At 45.0% G+C, this 21,803-nt stretch overlaps 1 protein-coding gene across 11 annotated transcripts in view; it reads left to right on the top strand.

Annotated features, from left to right (window-relative positions):
- DNAH14 (dynein axonemal heavy chain 14) overlaps positions 1-21,803 on the top strand; it is a 361,489-nt gene that overhangs the window by 266,882 nt on the left and 72,804 nt on the right. For all 11 annotated transcript variants that reach the window (XM_032319061.1, XM_032319058.1, XM_032319057.1 and 8 more), the window contains 8 exons: positions 1,620-1,811; positions 2,765-2,946; positions 6,156-6,264; positions 6,773-6,898; positions 7,740-7,834; positions 10,584-10,743; positions 17,393-17,524; positions 18,030-18,125. In XM_032319061.1, coding sequence (XP_032174952.1) covers positions 1,620-1,811; positions 2,765-2,946; positions 6,156-6,264; positions 6,773-6,898; positions 7,740-7,834; positions 10,584-10,743; positions 17,393-17,524; positions 18,030-18,125 — 1,092 coding nt within the window. The remainder of the gene's footprint in view (positions 1-1,619; positions 1,812-2,764; positions 2,947-6,155; positions 6,265-6,772; positions 6,899-7,739; positions 7,835-10,583; positions 10,744-17,392; positions 17,525-18,029; positions 18,126-21,803) is intronic.

The following is a 21,803-nucleotide window of genomic DNA, read 5'->3' as shown; positions in this document are numbered from 1 at the left end:
TCCCTCCCTGACCATAGTTGGTAACAAGTCTGGAAAGGTAAGAGACAAGAATTCTTGCTTCGCTTTAAATAACCCTGGAGTTGGCGGGGGGGTGATGGGAACAGACAGAAATAATGCAGACCGAGCAGATGGTATTTACAGGGACCTCAGCAGTGTGTCCATCTGGAGATGGAGGCCGGTCCATCGAGCTCAGCTTTCTGTGTCTTTAAGGCCTGATGACCAGCCAGCCACTCAGCGGTGAGAGAGGTAGGAGATAAGATTGTGTCCAAAGGGGAAGCACCACAGGCCAGCTGACTTCTCGGGCCAGTTCCTGTTGCTAACGGAGTCACCTGAAGATTGACATGACCCACCCTCCATCCTCAGTGGACACTTAGTGATCCAGCACTAGAAGATGTAAAACATCCCACAGATGGGGTCCAGAGTTGAGGGAGAACAGTGACGTCACATGAATGGATGCGTAGAGCGGGTCCTACTTTTAAATGCAATCGTCCTGATAACTTGTGGCCCTCTGGTGCCTTATTACTAAATTGGTTTGTGTAGATTGCGATTGGCAAGGAAGAGCAAAGAAGTTCTCATCAGAGAACAGTGCACTCCAGAAATAAAAAATAAACCAAGAATCCCAGTTAGAAATCAATTTTAATTATTTGTATGTCTATTTTATACTGTATTTCCAAAAATGACTTGAAGTCTCTTACAGTAATCATAGTGCGGGCATACTTGAAGCCATTAACATTGAATATCTTCGAGAAGGAGTTTGGGGATGGGTAGAGCAGAGAGGTAACTTCATTTTTAATTTAAACGTTTCTCTGTTGTATGAATTCTGCATTGAACAGTTTGATTTGCTTTCATACATTTTTTTAAAGACAAAAAGGAGGAAAAAGAATCTTACACTTTCCTCTGCTTTCAGCTTTACTACACTTCTTTGGCAAAATAGGTTGCTTGATACTCAGACATCTTTCACTTTTTACAAATTGAACTGTTTGAGTAGAAAGGAACATTGAATCCCTGAAACTGCTTTCAGTAATGTGGTTTCATTGAAAGTGACATACAGACATGAGGACAGACCCTGCGCCCACGCCAGTCCTTCCAAGGAGCCAGGAACAGCAGCCGCACAGCCCAACCTCATGAGACTAAGGTTGCGGGGAGATTTCATGGAGACCAGCACTTTGAGGAAGGCCTGCAAAACTGTAGCGGCTCCAGTACTGTGTAGCGCTCGCCCAAAGTGTCTGTCCGTCTCTCTCCTGGCCTTCAGCTTTCACTCTGACCACTTTCTATGTTCAGTTTCTGGGCATCTTAGTGGCACACCAACCCAGAGCAAAGGCTGAAATAGACCCGCTCCCCTCTGGTGGAAGGTCCCCTCCTGGGCAGGGCCGAGCACCAAACTCTCTCGTGTGACCTGGTTCATTGAGGGGATGTTCTGGGTCATGTGGAGCACCACCTGGCCACTTTCGTCGTGAGAACTCCACGGGGCTGGCTCGTCCCTGTGGAAGGCGCTCAGTGGGCACCTGAGTGGCCTCTACTGAAGAATGGAAACAAGTTCCAAATGCAATTTTTAATGTACTATTTTTTCCAAAGCAGGGGATTCCATTTCAACAGCTTGTATCTCTATTAATTTTCAGAGGATCCATAAAAACCTTCATATTTTTATGACCATGAGTCCAGCAGGACCGACCTTCCGCCAGCATTGTAGAGCCTACCCCTCCATGATCACCACCTGCACTATCGACTGGTATGAGAAGTGGCCAAAAGAGGCTCTCCTCGTCGTAGCCAATTCTTTCTTAAGAGAAAAGGTGTATTTAAAGAACAGACAGGTAAATGCAACCTCTTAAAAATCAGATCCAACAGAAGATTTCAGGTTGTTAATGCATCTGGCAGAATTATGTCTCTGAAGAGCAGTGAATCCTGGGGAGGCAAAAACAGGCAGCTCTGGGCAAAACTCTGAAATAGGTCAAGTGTTGTTGACTCTTTATCAGTTCCCAGTCCCTTTTGCCCACTGACCCGCCCTGTGTCAGAGATGCCCAGATTCCTCACTGCCCGGGTCTCTGCGCTCCTCTGCTCCATGGTGAGCAGCGGGTTTCCCCGAAGGGTAACAGTCCCCAGTGGGGACACTACAGCCTTCGGGGTACTCCCTGTCAAGCTCTCTGACTGGCCTATAACCAACCACCTACATGAGGAGCTGAGAATTCATGAGCCACATGAAGTACGAATCTTTCCTAGTGCTGCCCGAAGTGCAGCGCGGCACCTGGGAAAGGGCTCACGCAACTACTTGGCAAAATGTTCAAGGAAAGCGAAGGCCAAGGGCAGAGTCAGGAAGAAAATGCAGCAGGGCTCAAGGGGACTGGGTTGCTGGCCAACCCTGGTGGGCTAGAGGTGGGCACCAGGGCTAGGTTGTGTCTCCGAAGACAAGTGGAGTCTCTTGTAATTGATAACCTGCTTTAGGAAAGAAAGATGGGAGATTTAAAAAAGAAAACAAACCATGAACCCAGGCCATTTGGTGATGGCTCCCTAAATCCTCAGATGGCTAGAGCAGAAATGAGGGTAAGGCCCAGGAGGGTGAGTCTGGCACGTCCTTAACCACGGGCCCTATCATTGCTTCAATACCCACCACCATCCAACCCACCGAAGCATCTCTACTCTCGGTCCCATTCAACCAGGGCCTTTTTCTTCCTTCCCACACCTCAGAACGAGAAACTATTCCTAGTTACTTATTTTCTCTTTCTTTATGTGTATTGGGTTGTTTTCTCTTGATTTTAATATCTTGCAGAACTTGAAAGAAAAACTTGCCCCAACGTGTGTCCAAATCCACAGAAGTATAGAAGACTTGAACACAAAATACTTCGAGAAAACCAAAAGGCATTACTATGTCACTCCCAGTAGCTACTTGCGTTTCATGGATACATTTGCTCACATTTTGAGGTCACGAGAGAAGGACATGCAAGCAAAGAGGTAAGACTTTGAGACCAAATTTTAAAATATATATATATGTAAATATATATATGTATATATATATATATATACACACACACACATATACATATAATTGGTGCTTTTAATTTTAGAAAGAAACACAAATACAAAAGGAGGCCGAATCTGCTTTTCCCGGGGTGCGGGGAGGATAGGCAGCAGCGGCACAAGCCCTTCAGAGAGGTCCGGCATTGAGGGCTGCCCGTCAGTGGAGACAGGGCGCACACACGCAGCCAGGGAAGAGGCTGTTGTTCAAACACATCGTGAAAGCACGAGCAGCCGTGGGAACCACTGGCCAGCGCCTTTATCCCGGGAACAACACCAACATACGGGGAGCCCGATATCACAGACAGCGGGACGCGCTGGGGCTGCACATCCTGTGTCCAGCTGCCCCCAGGGAAAGTGGGCAAGGAAGCATGACACGGCAGGTCTTGTACCTGATCAGAGCCCCAGCGACTTGGAGAAACTGTCGTCACAGCCTCCCCGGAGGACAGGGACATGAGCGGAATGGGCCATGCAACCCCGGCCCAGGAGCATCCGGCTGTCTCTGTTCCAGAAGGCCACAGGCTGTCCTCAAGACCCCTCCAACAGTTGTGTCCAGGTCTGCGTGACCTGTGCAGGGGTGTGACGGCTGCTGGAACCGGACAGAGCAGCTGCCCTAGGGCAATGTCCCCCTCCCCAACCCTTACCCCCCCACCCCCCGCCACCTGACCTGGGTCCCACTCCAGGCACTGGGGCCTCCCTGTCCTGACAGTGATCGATGCAAGTTCATTCTCTCCTTCGGCTGCAGCACTGGGAGGACAGTGCAGCCAGGCTCCAACTATGGAGCCGGGCCAATTAGGAGTGCTGTTTCCCCGGGTGCATCCAGGGGCGTGCCACGGGACACCCAGGACCATGCAAGTTTCTCTTCACCTCTCATGCTGGACATGTTAGCTTGCATCTGGCAGACCAATGGGGGCCAGGGGCACAGCGGCCTCAGCAGCAGCCTCATGTGAACGCAGGGTCAGGGGCTCATCTTCTGAAGCTGCTGTTGACAAGGCCAGGTGGGGCATGGGGATCCGGGGTCAGCTCTGTGTGGAGCCATTGCTGGGGTCCAAGCGTGCAGCGAGGTAACCAGGAATCCTGTTAGTTTAGAAGGTGAACCTTGTCCTGGTGTTTTCAGTAAACTTTCATCAGGCCTAGAGGCTGGGGCTTTTGGTGGTTTCTCTGAGTCCTTGGATTGAGATTTTTATTGGTCGGTGGTTAAACTGAGGGTGACGACAGCAGTCTGGGAAATCAGCCGGATGCCCCCCTCACAGGAGTCAGGAGACTAGGGGACCCTCCTTCCACCTCTGACATCCAAGTTTCCAAGGTGTCCCCTTCCCACCACAGGGGCGGCTGCCTTCCATCCGCAGACATGAGACGGCAATGGTGCAACCGGTCCCTGTCCCAGCTATTTCCTCCCTCCCTGTCTTTGCCCGTGCCACACTCGTGCCAGCAGCCCAGGCACATCTCTAGGTGGCTTGGTGGTTTCTCCCTTGTACTCCTTGTGCTGGCCCAGAACACCTTCTACCGCCCTCCGACCCCGATGTGTGGGTCAGACCAGGACCACCTTCAGACTGTCACCTTACACGCATGATCGTTCTCATGGCTACCCATAACTGCTCACATCCATCAAGTGGTAAACAAAGCACCGCGTGAGGGGTCCCTTTCCCCAGCTCTTCCTCGCTGCTCACAAATTCCAGCAGCCCCGTTTCCCAGGGGTAGACCTGGGAGAAGAAAAAGCGGGGGAGGGTTCATCGTGTGGTCTGGGTCCCTTACATCCAATCCACATCTCTCCCCCATCCCAGAACTCACAGTGAAACATTCCAGTTATAGGGGAACTAAGTCCCGAACCCCCTGCCCCACATATGTGCTCCCCCGGGAGCTGAGCTTTAGTGGCCTCCCTGTCTTTTCAGCTGTCTCATTTTTATTTATTTATTTATTTGCTGACAGAGATCACAGGTAGGCAGAGAGGCAGGCAGAGAGAGAGAGAGGAGGAAGCAGGCTCCCTGCTGAGCAGAGAGCCCCATGTCGGGCTCGATCACAGGACCCTGGGATCATGACCCGAGCCGAAGGCAGAGGCTTTACCCTCTGAGCCACCCAGGCGCCCCCTCATTTTATTTTTAGTAGCACCTGCTCCTGGGGGTGAGTTAACTAACCTGAACACTGGCCGACACGTGCAGCTCAAGACAAGTAACAACCCTGTTTACGTAGCTGAGTATACAGACGTGTATGTTCGGAGGATCACTCTGAGATAAACTGGAGAAAGAAAACTCACAGCAAAGATTTGAAAGCTATTGTATGAATCCAGATGAGACATTCTGAAGACCTGTCCGGACGTTAGGTCAAAGGGGGAAATGCCCGACAGCATCCGCATCATTGACCGTGTGCAGGGCACGGCTGATGACATTCCTTTAGGTTAGGAAAGCCAAGAAGTAGAAACTGTACCGCCCGCAGGCTTTTTCCTCATCTTGCTTGCTAGAGTCAGGACTAAAATTCTGTTGACTTAACAGATTTGTAGTCTGCTGATTTTATATAGTTTGTAAGGAATAAAGTACATTTTATTTTTATAAATATTTATATTTACTTTACTTTATTCCTTACAAACTATATATATATCTTAGCCCCACCACTTACCCTTCACTCCAAGGTCCACTTTGACTTAGTGTTGTGCAGACCTGAGGCTTACGTCAAGGTTCGTGCCCTTTGACCGGTCCCTCCGCATCCTCTGTCAAAGACGTTTCCTTCCGCTGCCACTTTTGCACCTTCATGAAGAGCTAGTTGTGCTTTCGTGGGTTTGCTTCTGGCTTCTTGGTCCGATTCTGTTGATCGACGAGCCTGACCCTCTGCCAGGACCCCGGTCCTGATCCAGTCATGACCTCATCAGTCTCACAATCAGGCAGAGAAGTACCACCCACCCTGTTCTACTGCAAAATTGTTTGAAACGTCCTGGTTCATTTGCCTTAGAAGAAGCTTGTCTTTATCTACAAAAAAAAAAAAAAAAAAAAAAAATCACACTGCAGTTTGGGGACATCACATTAAACTATATATCCATTTGGCAGAGAATTGACATTTTACCGTGTTGTCTTTCAATACAAGATCGTAGTCTATCTTGCTTTGCTGACATTTCCTTACATCTTATGCCTTCTTAATTCTTCTCAACTCCTCAGGAATCATCTTCGTATGGGTGTCTCCAAGATCCTGGAAGCAACTGTACTTGTTACAGAGATGCAGGAGGAGCTCTTGATCCTTGGCCCACAGATAGAACAAAAAACAAAGGTAGATCTGGTTTGGGAAATTGCTTTTAAAGATTTTATGGTTTAATATAAAGCAGCGTTGGGAAGCAGAGGCTCTGCAACTTGGCCAACATGGCTTCAGATCCCAGTTTTGTTAGCAGGCAGCTGGGTAGCTCTGTGGGCCTCAACTTTCTTGTCTGTAAAATGGGCAAGACAAGGACAACAATGATAACAAAGGCCCCCAGCTAGTTGTAACACATCACACAGCATAATTCTGCCGTCATCCGTTGCACCACCCGGAACCATGCTGCGGTAACTCACAGTCTGCAGCATATTCTAAAACTTGACCTGTGTCGCATGACATGATGTTTACTGGCTCTGGTCATCCTTTGCACTTTCGTCTATTCAGCAAATATATTTCAGACTGATTTTGGTAAATTTTATAGCAAAGAAATGAGTTTTATGAATCTGTCTTGAAACGAATTTGTCTTTGAAGAAGAAATACCATGTCTCTGAAGAGGCATTCTCAAAAGATCTGCGTGTCTCATTAGGAAATGGAAGCCCTAGTGGAAAAACTGCAGAAAGATTCACAAGTCGTGGAGAAGGTCCAGATGCTTGTTAAACAGGACGAAGAAATTATGGCTGAAGAAGAAAGAATTGTGGAAGAGTATGCTCAGGTAAGCACCAGCGTATAATCCATCACAGTTATTGGGACATTTGCAAAAAACGACAGCTTGCTTTGCCTAACTCCCACCCAAAAAAAAAAGGGACGCTGTCCGGCACATGTAGCATGGTGTTTGCTGCACCACTGGGTGTCACGATCACGTGCAAGGTGCATGCAAGGACTTCCCACAGACCGCATTCTGGACCGGTGTATTGCAAATCTTGTTTCCCCTCCATTACCCATGTAGATCTTGGGCCTCGTGGCATAAATTGTTACAATATGTCCTTTGGCTGAGCACTTAGTGTCACCTGCCCAGGAAAGCTGCAACAGGGGACAGCAAAAGCATTTCTAGAAGGCATTCCTAATTGACATAGCTTGCAGGAAATTAATTAAACAGACAGGTGACTGTGTGCAGACCCCAAACCTGTCCCCGGGCATTCCCGTGGCACCTGGCCCAAGAGGAAACCTGATTGCAGTTATAATGTCTAACTTGTGCAAGCCTGGAGAAAACACGCATCGCTGCCGACATTGGCGGAGCTCCTTCCAGGGCCTGGTGGGGGGTGGGGAGAAGCTGGGCCTGCAGGGGCCCTTTGAGAGGCTCATTAGCCAGGCAGTAACCCCTATCCTGGGACCACCCTTGAAAGGGCATTGCTACTGCCCCCTGAGTCGGATGGAAAAGGCAGGAACCACACCCAGCGTCTCATCGGGGATGGAATAATGCACATGCTCCCAGCAGTGTAAGTAGCACATATCTTAAAAAAGTCCAAGCTACTTTCCAAGTTCAAAATAGAAGACTGTATGGTGTACAGCCTTGTACATTCGGACACATCTGGGGACCTCTGACTTTGTTGCAGGAAACTGCCCATGAAGTTAAAAGCGTGCTGCCGGCTCTGGAAAAGGCGGTGGTGGCTCTGAGTGCCCTGGACAAAGCTGATGTGGCCGAGCTGAGGTGGGTCACCTGCATGTGTCAGAGCTGCGAATGCTCAGAATAAAACACGGACACGAAGGAGGAAGGACTAGGCCTCTATTCCTGTGTTGTTAGACTGAGTCATTCTCAGCCATCTTGGGGACTTGAAATTTGTCATCATGCGTGTCACATGCTGAGTGCCGTCGCCTTGTGGCACCATTGGTCACGGGGTATGTCAGCATCTTACGTCACCTCTAGAAAGGAAGGCTCCCGCCAGCCAGGCTGCAGGCTGCGTGGGAAGAAATAGGACGATCCTGAGGTTTCTAGCTGAAATCTCGGAAAGATACTCCCGACTGGGGTTTGCTGTCACGCCTCAGATGTGCCGAGTTGTCCATTATTCACCAGAAATAGCATTTCCGTTAAAGATGCAGAAGTAGGCCGGTCTGCCATGATATTTGTCACACGTGCTTAACTCTAGGGACAAGAGAAGAGGAAGGGCAAGCTGTCTTTAATCAGTGGGGCCCTCCGGGGAGAGCGCCCAGCATGTCGCGGGGAGAGACAAACAAGAGGAACAGAGCAGGTGCTCAACCTCTTTCTCCTGTTCGACCTCATTCACCGGAATGCCTTCTCGCGTGCCTTCTCGCGTGTTCGTGCAGCAAAGAGGCCCCAGGCTGGTCGTGGGAGCGAGAGAGTTCCCGGTTGCCAGGTGGCCTGGGAGCAGAGAACCGCACGGACTTGCACGCACGCCAGGAAGGTGTCTCAGGGTAGGGTGTGGTAAGCAGGAGACACAGAGAGCACAAGTCTGAAGGCAGAAAGGTGATGGGGCAGCCTGAGTCCCCGCAGGCAAAGTAGCAGCATGCCTCTGCCTTCGTTCCAGAAGGCCGTTCTCTTAGCTCTTCTCTGGAGGACATTCCCCAGAGAGAGGCCAGCGCGAATACCCGTGAGCCTGATTTCTGCGGGTGGTGTGTGACCTGGGCTAGCTCCCAGGCTCTGCCGCCAAGCTTCCTGGGCAGAGATCCTGCCATTGCCTCCCTGTGCCTCAGCTTCCCTTTTATGCAACAGGGATAACAGGTCATCAGAGGACTGGATGGCTTAAAACATGTCAGGTGCCTAGAACGAGTCTGGCGTGAGGCAAGGGCTCAAGTTAAGAGGGCTCAAATCAAGAGGTTTCTTTGGAGCAGGCCCACTCCCTTTCCCTGGCTAAAAAAACCCTAGCTCTTCCAGGGATTGCGTCCCATATGTCTTGGGGGTTTTTTGGTTGGTTGGTTCACTGGTTGGTTTTTAGGATTCGCCCTTGTGATATTGCTAATGTGCATTTCACTTTGATTTCAACGCCAGATAAATGGGACACCTTACAGTAGGAATTCTTAGGGTGTGCGGCAGAGACATCCAGAAGATACAAAGTGCAAAGGGTTGTCTCTCATAGGATTAGCACTGTTAGCCCCTGGAAGAAGGAGGGGGATAGTAGAAAATAGGGAAGGGGCAAACCAGAGTCTAAGCCTGAGGACTCCTGGGTAGTAATGAGGCCTTTAAGCCAATTTCCAAAGTACGTAGGTCTTGCTTTGAATCAGGTATACTTGTTTCTGGAAAGTGACATGTAGGTGGGATTATAGTCTATTGAGTGTGGTTTCCCTTTAATTTACATTAAAATTGTATCGAGAATATATTTTATTTTAACCATATTCCCATTATGTTTGCTTTAAAAAAGAGTCAAACATAGGCAAAATTGAGGAAAAACTTGTTTTTGGAGATTTCCTTTCTCTTCTGCGGACATTATCTCTCTTTTCCTAGTTCCTCTGTTACAATCTTTCTCCTTCTTTCAAAAAAACCATGCTGATAATCTCAGAAAAGCCATCTGAGAAATTAGTCCCAAACAAAGTGTTAATGATTTAATTATTTTGTTCTGAAAAATATCTGCATTTTAAAAGTAGACTGCAAATGAAAACAAAGATTAATCTAAATAAATGAGTCTCTAATGGTGAAATTTAAGGTAGGGGGAATCTTCTTGGTAACCCCTGTAGACAGTGTTGTATACATATCTATGTGTACACATATCTATGTTCATTGCCTGCCTTCTTTTGGGAAGTCTGTATGGTTTCATTTGGATTCACATGGATTAATGACTGTCATTAATCATTACCATGGATGGACCCCTCCTTTTTGTTCCCAAGTCCCAAATGCTGTTGATAGCAGCCACAATCTCATGGCCCTTCACCAAAACTTACTTCTTGTGACTGCTCTTCTGACCCCTGGCTCTCCAGAGCATCACCTTCTCACTAACAGTGCCGAGGCGTGTCAGGTAGTGAGGACATGGATAAAAAGCAGCTTCCAATAATGACATGAGAGAGACCCGCTCCCGCCCGCCCTCCCACACTCTGCTTTATCAGTGATTTCATGCTAGGAATCTTAGATCAGGGTGGGGAAACGTCAGAGAACGTGTTTAAGGGGAGTGGCACGGTTGTCTCTGTCGAGTAGTTCTTAGTACCTCAGCACTGGTGAAACATGAGGATTCCTGCTTTAAAGACTCCGCAGTGAGTACTTTGATGAGGAAAAGGTCCTCTAACTCAACTGTTCTTCGTATTTAAGTGTCATGCATGTCATCTTCCTGAAGCAAAGTTACTCATATATTGAACATACCCAAACATTTAAAAATAACCAAAATTGAAATGACTAAATAGTTATCCTTACGAAAATGCCTGTTTGGCATCTGTGTGTATCTCCGTCTGCGGCGGTTTACAGGGGGCGTGCGACGTCTGCTGTGAAGCTGACTGGGTTTCCACCACTATTGCAGAGTGTACACACGGCCTCCCTTCCTCGTGCTGACCGTCATGAATGCCGTCTGCATTCTTCTGCAGAAGAAGCCTAACTGGGCTTCAGCGAAGTTGCTTCTTTCAGAAACTGGTTTCCTGAAAAAACTGGTTAACCTTGACAAGGACAGCATCCCGGAGAAGGTAAGAAGTCGACCCCTAATGAGTGCACAGCTGATGCTTTCCATGCTCATAGTCTGGAAGAGTCCAGCAGACGTGGTAAAACTGGCGCTGGGCATTGGCGTGGCAAGTCAGGGGTGCAGGTTATAAGATGATAGAGCAGGCTCCGAGAGGAGACGTAACAGGTCTGCTGGGAGTGCTCATGGGGGAAGCCGCCTCTCAGAATCTTTGATGAGAGAAGGGGCCAGCAGAGGGAGGCACTGAGTCACACTAAGAAACGCAGGAGTGGTTTGAAGTGTCTGGAATGTCTTAAAGTTCAGATATAATTGATATACGACATTGTATTACTTTTGTGTACAATTGATATACGACATTGTATTATATTGTGTACAATATAATGACTCAGTATTTGTATGTTTTGTGAAATGATCACCACAGTAAGCATAGTCATCCTCTGTCCCCGCATACAGAGTCACAAATATCTTTTCTTACAGTGATAACTTTTAAGATCTACTCCATAACAACCTTCAAATACGCACAATACGGTATCTGTAGCTATTTTAGCTGGGACTTACTTATCTTCTAAATGGAAGTTTCCTCCTTTGAGCCCCTTCACCATCCCTAACCGCAACCCCCCCCCCCGACAACCACCAATCTGTTCTCTATATCTGTGAGCTCAGTTTTTTGTTTTAAATTCCACAGATAAGTGATGGATCTTTCTCTGTCTTATTTCACTCAGCGTAATGCCCTCAAGTCCCATCCATGTTGTCACAGCTGGGAGGATTTCCTTCTTTTTTATGGCGGAATAATACTGCCGTGTGTTGGGATGAGTGTGTGTGTGTGTGTGTGTGTGTGTCTTTTCTTTATTCACTCCTCCATCAGTGGACACTTAATTTGCTCCCATGTCTTTGCTCTTGCAAACGGTACTTTAATGAACATAGGAATACATATATCTTTTCAAGTTATTTTCTTGTTTCTTTTAGATAAACACCCAGAAGTAGAATTGCTGGACCAATGGTAGTTCCATTTTTTAATTTAATTGAGGAGCCTCCATACTTCTTCCATGATGGCTGTACCAATTTATAATCCCACCAACAGTGCACAAGGGTTCCTTTTTCTCCACATCCTCACTTGTTGTCTCTTGTCTTTCTGATCCTAGTCATTCTGATGGCTGTGAGATTATATCTCAGTGTGGTTTTGACTTGCATTTCCCTGATGATGAGTAAACATTGAGCCCATTTTCATGCATCTGTTGGCAATCTCAGTGTCTTCTTTGGAAAAATGTCTTTTTAGATCCTCTGCCCAATTTTTAATCAGATTGGGTTTTAGTGTTTTGTTTCTGTTTGGGGTGTGTTATTTGTTTGCTTAATTTTTTTAAAGATTTTATTTATTTATTGGACAGAGAGAGAGTGTAAGCAGGGCAGCAGCAGGGAGAGGAAGAAGCAGGCTCCTGCTGAGCAGGGAACCTGACATGGGGCTTGATCCCAGGACCCTGGGATTATGACGTAAGCTGAAGGCGGATGCTTAACCAACTGAACCACACTGGTGCCCTTGTTTGTTTGGTTTTTGTTTGCATGTTTGTTTTGCTTTTGTGTTAGAGGAGTTCTTTATATATGTTAGATATTAACTGTATCATAAATATCGTTTGTAAATATTTTCTTCCATTCTGTAGGTTGCCTTTTCATTTTGCTGATAGTTTCCTTTACCGTGCAAAAGCTTTTTAGTTTGATGTAGTCATATTTACTTGTTTTTGTTTTTGTTGCCTTTCCTTTTGGTATCAAATCCAAAATCATTGCCAAAATCAATACCAAGGAGCTCACCATTGGTGTTTTCTTCCAGGAGTTTTATGGCTTTGGGTCTATATTCCAAGTCTTTAACCCATTTATTTCTGTGTTATTTCTGTGTGTGGTGAGATAGGGGTCCAGCTTCATTCTCCTGCATGTGGCTGTCAAGTTTTCCCAACACCATTTTTGTAGAGATTGTCCTTTCATCATTGTATATTCTTATTTATTTTTATTTTTATTTTTTTGAGAGCAGGGGAGGGGTAGAGGGAGGGAGAGAATCTTCATGCTGGGCATGGAGCCTGATGCCGAGCTCAGTCACACAACCCTGAGATCACAACCTGAGCTGAAAGAAGAGTCAGAGGCTTAACTGACTGAGCCCCCCAGGAGCCCCTCCCCATTGTGTGCGCTTGACTCCTTTGTTATAAATTAACCAATTCTATGTACATGGGCTCATTTCTGGACACTCAGTTCTGGTCTATCAATCTGTGTGTCTGTGTTATGACCGACCATACTGTCCTGATCACTAACAGCTTCGAAATCAGGAAGCGTGATGCCTACAGCCTTGTTTTCCGTTCTCATGATTATCGGACTGTTTGGGGCCTTTGTGGCTCCACGCAAAACTTTAGTATTTCTGTGGAAATGACATTGGAATTCTGATAGGGATTTCATTCAATCTGTAGATTGCTCTGGGTGTTACAGACATTTTAATAATATTTTTTCAGTCTATGAGCATAAAATAACTTTTCACTTACTGTGTCTTCTTTAATTTCTTTCATCAGTGTCTTCAGTTTTGGGTGTACTTGCAACTGTACTGAATTCATTTTTTGATGGCATCCTTAGGGTAGTCTACATAGAATACATCATCTACAGATAGTGACAGTTTTTACTTCTTTTCTGATTGGGATGCCTTTCATCTTTTTCTTACCTAGTTGCTCTGGCTATGACTTCAGATATTGCGTTGAATGAAAGTGGTGAGAGTAAGCATCTTTCTGTTCCTAATGTTAGAAGCAAAGCTTTCAGCTTTTCACTATTGAGTAGGATGTTAACTGTGGGCTTGTCATGTACAGTCTTTATCATATTAAGGTATATTTCTAGCTCTACCCAGCTTGTTGAGAATTTTTATCATAAATGGATATTGAATTTAGTCAAATGCTTCTTCATCTATTAAGATGATAATGTGATTTTTATCCTTCACTTTGTTAATGTGGTGTATCACATTGATTGATCAATTGATATTAAACCATCCTTGACCCCTTGCAATAGATCCCACTCGATCATGGTTTATGATACTTTCAGTGAACTGTTGAATTCAGCTTGCTAATAGTTTGCAGAGGATTTTGCATCATTGTTCATCAGGGATATAGGCCTGTAATTTTCTTTTTTTGTGGTGTCCTTGTCTGGTTTTTGTATCAGGGTAATACTAGCCTTATAAAATGACTTTACATGTGTTCCCTTTTTTGTTTTTTGGAAGTCTCTGGGGAGGATTGGTATCCTTTTCAATATGTTTGATAGAATTCACCACTGAAGCCAACTAGTTCTGGTCTTTTTCTGTGTTGGGAGGTTTTTCATTACTGATTATATCTCCTTACCAATAATTATTTTGTACAGATTTTCTGTTTTGTTATTCAGTCTTGGTAGGTTGCATGTTTCTAGGAATTTATTCATTTCTTTTAAATTGTCCTATTTGTTGGTATATAATTCTAAGTAGCAGTCTCTTATAATCTATTTGTATCTCTATGGTATCAGTTGTAATATCTCTTTTGTTTCTGATTTTATTTATTTCAGTGCTCTTTTTTCCCTTGGTAAATTAGCTATAGGTTTTTCAATTTAATGTTGTCTTTTTAAATCTTTTTTTTTAATTAATTATTTATTTATTTTTAAGATTCATTTATTTGACAGACAGAGATCACAAGTAGGCAGAGGCAGGCAGAGAGTGGGGAGGGGGAAGCACACTCCCCGCTGAGCAGAGAGCCCAACCTGGGGCTCGATCCCAGGACCCTGAGATCATGACCTGAGCCAAAGGCAAAGGCTCAACCCACTGAGCCACCCAGGTGCCCCTAAGAGTTGTCTTTTTAAAAAACAACTCTTAGGGGCACCTGGGTGGCTCAGCTGGTTAAGCGGCTGCCTTCAGTTCAGATCATGATCCCAGGATCCTGGAATGGAGCCCCACATCAGGCTCCCTGCTCAGCAGGCAGCCTACTTCTCTCTCTCCAGCTCCCTCAGCTTGTGTTCCCTCTCTTGCCGCCTCTCTCTCTGTCAAATAAATAAATAAAATGTTTAAAATTAAAAAAAAAAAACTCTTAGATTCATTGATCTTTTCTATTGTGTTTTTATTTTGCTTTATTTATTTAAAGATTTTATTTATTTGTCAGAGAGAGCACAAGCAGGGGAAGCAGCAGAGGGCATGGGAGAAGCAGACTCCCCGCTGATCAGGGAGCCCGACGCAGGGCTCAATCCCAGGACCCTGAGATTGTGACCTGAGCCAAAGGCAGATGCTTGACCAACTGAGCCACCGAGGCACCCCTCTATTGTGTTTTTAGTCTCTATTTCCTTTACTTCTGCTCTCATTTTTATTGTTTCTTCCTTCTCCTAACTTTGGACTTCACTCATTCTTCTCTTGCTAGTTTTGTTAGATATGTCAAACTAGAAGACTAACCCTTAGGTCAGAGCCGTAAGGTAAGCAAAGGGGCCTCTGTCACTGAACAACTAGGAACTTGTTGAGGGGGCGGAGGCACGAGTCTGCAGGGGCGCCTTCAGGACTATTTCTCCCTTGACTGTGGCCTCAGGAGTCTCATGGATGGAAGTGTCATTGGCTTTCAAACCAGATATTTTGGGGTCTTCTCTCAGGTACAGGCCTAAAAAGTCGAGAGAGAAGCTTAGGGTTGTGAGTTCCCTCCCAGTTGTGGGTAACGTGTCAGGAGTCGGGTGTACCGCAAGATTACGTCTCAGCTTCTGTTCCTGGTTCCAGGGGTGTTTCTTCTCATTGCCCAATGTGTAGGAGTCATTCAGGTAGCTTTTTGGTTTCTTTTGGAGATAGTTGATCTCTATGTAGTTGTACAGTTGGAGAAGGTGAGTTCGGTCCTCCTACATCACTGTCTTGAACTGGATCTCGAAGATTGATTTTTACTTATGTAACAAATATTCATATAACAAACGAGTGCCAGACACTCTTCTGAGCACTTTACAAATATGAATTCGTGCTGGAGGAGATGGGGGACAGACTGGAGCAGAGAAAAAAATTGAAGAAAATGGGGTAGCCTGGACTCTAGGGAATGGTTTCGCTGCAACAGATTTAATTCAGCAGAATAGAGATTTACCGTCGGACTTCAAGGAGGATGAAATCAGGGCCAAAGTCTGAGCAAGCATTGGAGTTGAGGGCCCTAGTAGAGCCAGAGGCCACGCTGGACAGGTGCGTATTGCAGGAAGAGGAGGGGTACGGCAGGGACCGCGGGAGGTTAAGAGGGCCTGGACCGAGGCACATTAGGTAGCAGTAGGAGAGCCACGTGCCACTGACATGGCCACCAGCCAATGCCTTTGGCATTAGAGGCTGCAAAAGGAGAGGAAGAGAATCCCCCGCAGGCCCCAGGAGGGAGTACTATCCCACCTAACCTGGATTTCAGATTTCTCATCCCAGCAAGGTCAGAGAATCAACTGCTGTTGTTTTCGGTCCCCCAGTTTGTGGGAATCTGTCACTGTGCTCACAGGGGCAAATAGAGAGTTGGGTCCCAGGCAGTGGTTGCTGCAGTAACAAGTACCAGGAAACGTGAAGAGGCTGGAGGACTATGCAGACCGGGTATTGGGCAGGAGCTGGGCTGAGAGCTCCACGCAGGGGCGGCCGGGTAGATCTGTAGATGCATACAAGGCACTGTCCTCGGTTCATTCAGTCACCTTCCAAGGGACATCATAAGACATGACGAGAGCTCACAAGACCAATTCATTCCTTGGTGTTGCGAAGGCTACATTGTAATAGGGAGGCCAGATGTCACACAGCTAATACCACAGTCAATTAATTACTTACATGATGATCCGTGCTATTAGGAAATACAAGGTAGTGTATGAGCAAGGCGACGTTTTTAGCAGAATGTTAAGGTTGCCATCCGTGTTATTCCTGAATCAATGTAAAACTATTGACTCTCTGAAGCATTCTTAACAAAAATGATTCCCTGTGGTTTTGTTTAAACCGGCCTGTCAAGCTAAAATAATAGCTCATTGAAAGAAATTATTAAAAGCATAACAGTATTTTAAGCAATAATGAAAACACCAATAGTAAGTTGATAATAGACCCCCTGCCATGTAAATCGCGTAGCAAAATGCTCTTCTGTCCTCCCAGGCAAGAGAGGAAGTGCCTGTTGGGAAGGAAGAGAACAGGAGTCTTCGTCTGAGAAAGATTTTATTTTGATGATGACTCCCCAAAGTAGATGAGGAATAGTATGCATCCAACTGGAAACAAGGTTGTGCCCATAGATGAGGTGACTGGGAAGCTAGAGTGTCCTCAGGGACCCCAGCTGGCCAGGGCCTCGCTGCCTCCGCTGCAGATGACACAGCCCTTCAAGTAGCAACCATACCCTGCCAACGTGCCCCTTGGGGACAGAAGGTTGGGGATGGTGTCTGTCTGCTCACACCTCAGGGGCACAAGTCCCTTGGGTGGAACTCCAGCAGAGCCAGCAGGCCAGCCAAGGCAGCAACGAGATGTCCAAGGTGTCCGTCCCAGATGTTTCTCTCTGCAGCTGCTGGAGTTGCTGTGTCTCAGCTGCAGCCACAGAGCTCTGACTGAGGAGGGCCGAGGATTTCTCGTGGGAAATACAAGTTCACTTTCACGGGGACTGAGGAAAAGTGCAGGACACGAGCATTGCTTTTTCTCATAATACACGGAATTGTGTTATCTCTAGGTCTTCACAAAGCTGAAAAAAATTGTAACCTTACCTGATTTCAACCCAAACAAGATTGCCCTCGTGTCAGTTGCCTGTTGCTCTATTTGCCATTGGGTCATAGCTCTGAATAACTACCACGAAGTACGGAAGGTACGTCCTGCCCCCCAAGTGTTGTCCCCCTGACTATGGTCCCCCCAAGTGTTGGCACCAGCCCGCAAGTCACTCGGCCCAGCCTCAGGGAGAGGGTGCACGCCACAAGGCGCGTGGGAACTGCTGTGGGAAGAACACCCCTAATGAAAACCACTTTAATCCAAAATCCTATGCTAACAGGCCTCAATTTTATGTTTTCTGTTTTTATTATTCTATTTTTATTTTATAAATTATCTTATAAATAAATTTATTTTATAAATATTTATATTTCTTATTTTATTTTTTATTATTTTATTTTATTTATGGCAACTATGCTCTTGTCTTATTTGCTGATTTTCATATGTTTCACCATATTAAACTACTTGCTATCCCTTTAGTGCACATAATTTTAGGAAAGCCAATTGGAAGAATTGACACTTAGAAATGCCTTTCAAACATAAGCAACATTTTTAACAGCAATCTTGACAATTTTTTAGCACTTGAACGTTGTGACATTCTTTTTTAGGTGGTGGTCCCTAAGCAAATCCGGGTAGCTGAAGCTCAAAATGTCCTCAAAATTGCACGACAAAGGTTGGCCGAGAAACAAAGAGGTTTGCAGCTGGTAAGACATTTGTTTGCTTGTTAAACTTGCAGCAGCTTTGTGAACTAGTCAGAAACACCAAGAAGAGGTCATTCCCGCCATAGAGTTTCATCAGTTTAGGGTAAAATGAGGATAATAGTAAAGGTAGTAAAGAGATTAATTGTGATTAAGCAAATAATACAGGGCTATATGTACAGGTGCCTTTCACATAATAAAACACTAAATAATGCTAAATATTACTGTGTCAGTAATATATTAATTTACCATTTCGCCAGATTTCTCCCAGGAGAGCTTGGTGACTTCTGTCTACCAAAGACTTACTCAGTATCAATCTGTGATTTTAAAAACTGTCCTTAACCTGTTTATATCAAATTACTCTGTTGTTTTATAAAGATGTGGTTTTGTTTTAAACTTCTTGGTGTTCAGTTAAAACAGGGGTGTCATTACAGGAGAGAGGACCAAGGTTGCCAGCCCACTCACAGGCTTTCTGAGAGGGGGTGAGCCAGCAGGGAAAGGCAGCCCTTTGGCACCTTCTGTTTGCCTGTATACGGTCTTTCTCCAAACCTCCCCCGACCCCCACACCATTTCAATGAAATTCTCACATTCTCAAATCTGGGAATTTCATTTAAAATTTGAATTTTGGTCTTCACTTGAAAATTCAGAAGCTCTGGCAGCCATGGGCTGGCACTCACATGACTATAAACCTCCAACACACTGCAAACATTTATGTCACCTGCCTGCCCCCCACCAGGTGTTTCTTGCAAACTTGGCTATATAAAAAGTATTGGATAGTTTGAAGAAAATTAACAAATTTTTACTGAATGTATTTTATGCTGGCATGTCATTTTACTTCTACTATTTTGTTGCCACTTATGATGTACGTATACAGTCCCATTTAGAGATGTGTTGCTAATAGCTGACATTTACAGAGCACAGACTCTGCTCCCAGTGCCACATGGAGGCTTTATACGAACTTTCTTGGTCAGTCCTCAAGTCACCTTTCAGAAGGAGATGTTTCCAAGGGAGAAAACTAAAGTCAAAGATTTAATAAATTTGTCCAACACCTTGAACCTCTAAGTGGCGACCACACTCTAACCCAGGGCTAACTCGAAAGCACTTACGGACAAAATACACTCCCATCCATGAGTGATGCGTAAACCATCCAACAGCTGGTGGGGCCCAGACACCAGCCAGTCACAGAGCAGTGTGGGGTCCTGGGGGCCACCTACAAAGACAGGATAGTCGGGGGAGAGGGCCAGGATTGGCAGGGGTAGGGCTGGGAGCCCTCTCCAGGGTGTGGCATAAGACCACTTAGCAACTGCTGCAGAAATAGTTCGATATTTATACAATTGGCATGCCTCTGTCAGCCCATTTCTGACCCACATGCAAGTTGAAAAATGGAGTAGCCCAGGAAAGGAAAAAGGTTTCTTCATAATTTAAAAAAAAAAATTACACATTATACAACTTAGTAAATAGGAAGTTTGAGAAGAAATACAGCTGACCTTTGAACAACACAGGCTAGAACAGCCAGATCCGCTTATACGTGGATGGATTTCAGTAAACACAGCACAGCACTGTAAATGTATTTTCTCCTCCTTGTGACTTTTATAATGACATTTGCTTGTTTCTACCTTCCTTTAGTATGAGAATTTCATATACGTGTTACATACAAAATACGCTTTGTGTTATCAGTAAGGCTTCTACTCAGCAGCAGGCGATTAGTAAATAAGCTTTGGGGAGACAGAAGTGGATTTTCAGCTGCATGGGTGTGTTCGGGGGTATTCCTAACCCTTGTGTTGTTCAAGGCTCACCTGAAATTTTTAATTTAATGGAAATATCCATTCATTGTTTTTCAATAATTATTAGAAATTCTGTGTAAGTAAATTTAAAAACCTGAATGATATGCCTGGTTTTCAGGAAATTCTTAGTCACTAAAAGTCAACCAAAAATAAACTTGAAAGCCTAAATAAGCAAAAATCAGAGATTTAAAAGGTCTGAGTTAGAACCACCAGACAGAAGATAAGGAAAGAGGAATGAGCAGCACGACGAACCAGCAAGACCTGCAGGCACTACCAGCACTGCATCCAGCAACAGAACACAGAGTGGGTCTTCCTGGATTCTTAGAGGCATATGGCTACAAAGTATCTTCTCTGACCACAAGGAGTGAAGTTGGCAACCGAGAACAGAGGAGAACTGGAAAATTCATAGATACGTGAGGATCCAACAATGAGCCCCAGAGCAATCAGTGACCCAACGAAGAAATCATAAGGTACGTTTGAAAATACTTAGAGACAAATGAAAACAGAGCACAACATATCAAAACTCCTGGCATGCAGCGAAAGCAGTGCCCAGAGGGACATTCAGAGCTGTGGACTGCTACCTTAAAAAGAAGGAAAGTCCTTGATGCCTGGGTGGCTCCATCGGTTAAGCCTTTACCTTTGGCTCAGGTCATGATCCCAGGGTGCTGGGATCAAGCCCCGAGTTGGGCTCCTTGCTCAGTGGAGAGTCAGCCTCTCTCTCTCCCTCTGCCTGCTGCTCTGCCTACTTATGCTCTGTCAAATAAATAAATAAAATATTTAAATTTTAAAAAGAAGGATCTCAATAACCTCACTTTATACTTTAAGGAACTCGAAAAAGAACACACTAAATCCAATATATAGCTAATGGAAAGAAATAATAAATATTAGAGCAAAGATAAACAAAATAATCAAAAAACAAGAGGAAATCAGTGAAACCAAACATTGGTTCTTTGAGAAGATCCTCAACATTAACAAACCATTAACTTAGATTCCTAAAGATTCAACCAAAATTAGTAAAATAAACAAAGCCAGTAAAGTTACAAAATGCAAAATCAATATACAGAAATCAGTTGTGTTTCTATACGTCAACAACAAACTATCCGAAAAAGAAATTAAGAAAACAATCACATTGACAATTGTGTCAAAAAAAAATAAATAAAATGCCTAAGAATAAATTTAACCAAGGAGTTGAAAGCAACTCCTTGGTACTGTACCCTATACTCTGAAAACTGTAAGACATTGAGGAAAGAAAAGGAAGAAGATACAAATAAATGGAATGATAGTCCATGCTCATGCCTAGGAAGAATTAACATTGTAAAATGTCTGTACTACCCAAAGCCAGCGACAGATTAAATGCAATCCCTATCGAAATTCCAAGGCATTTTTCACAGAGATAGGACAAACAATCCTAGAATTTGTATGGGGCCACAAAATTTGTTATTTTTTCTGTTTTTGGTGAGGTGGGTTTTTTTTTTTTTTTTTTTTTGGTGATACATAGTCTAGCAGGTATGAGATATTACCTCTTTTTTTTTTTTTTTTTGAGATATTACCTCTTAATGACTAAGCCACCCAGGCACCCCAATACTGACTATCTCCTCATGTGTGTTGGCCATCTGTATGCCTTCTTTGGAAAAATGTTTAGTTCATCTGCTCTTTTTTTTTTTTTGAGAGATAGAGAGCACACATGAATGGGGGAGGGGCAGAGGGAAAGGAGAGAGAGAGTCCCAAGCAGCCTCCTCGGCAAGCACAGAGCCTAATGTGGAGCTCTACCCCACAACTCTAAGATCATGACTGAGTCTAAATCAAGAGTCAGGCACTTACCCAGTTGAGCCCCTCAGAGACCCTATCTTCTGCTCATTTTCTGAACAATGGTTTGGGGTTTTGTTATGGAGCTGTAGAA

Source organism: Mustela erminea, chromosome 17 (assembly GCF_009829155.1).
Source record: "Mustela erminea isolate mMusErm1 chromosome 17, mMusErm1.Pri, whole genome shotgun sequence".
Lineage (NCBI taxonomy): Eukaryota > Metazoa > Chordata > Mammalia > Carnivora > Mustelidae > Mustela > Mustela erminea.
Note: the sequence above shows the minus strand (reverse complement) of the source record. Positions and strands in the feature narration are given on the sequence as shown.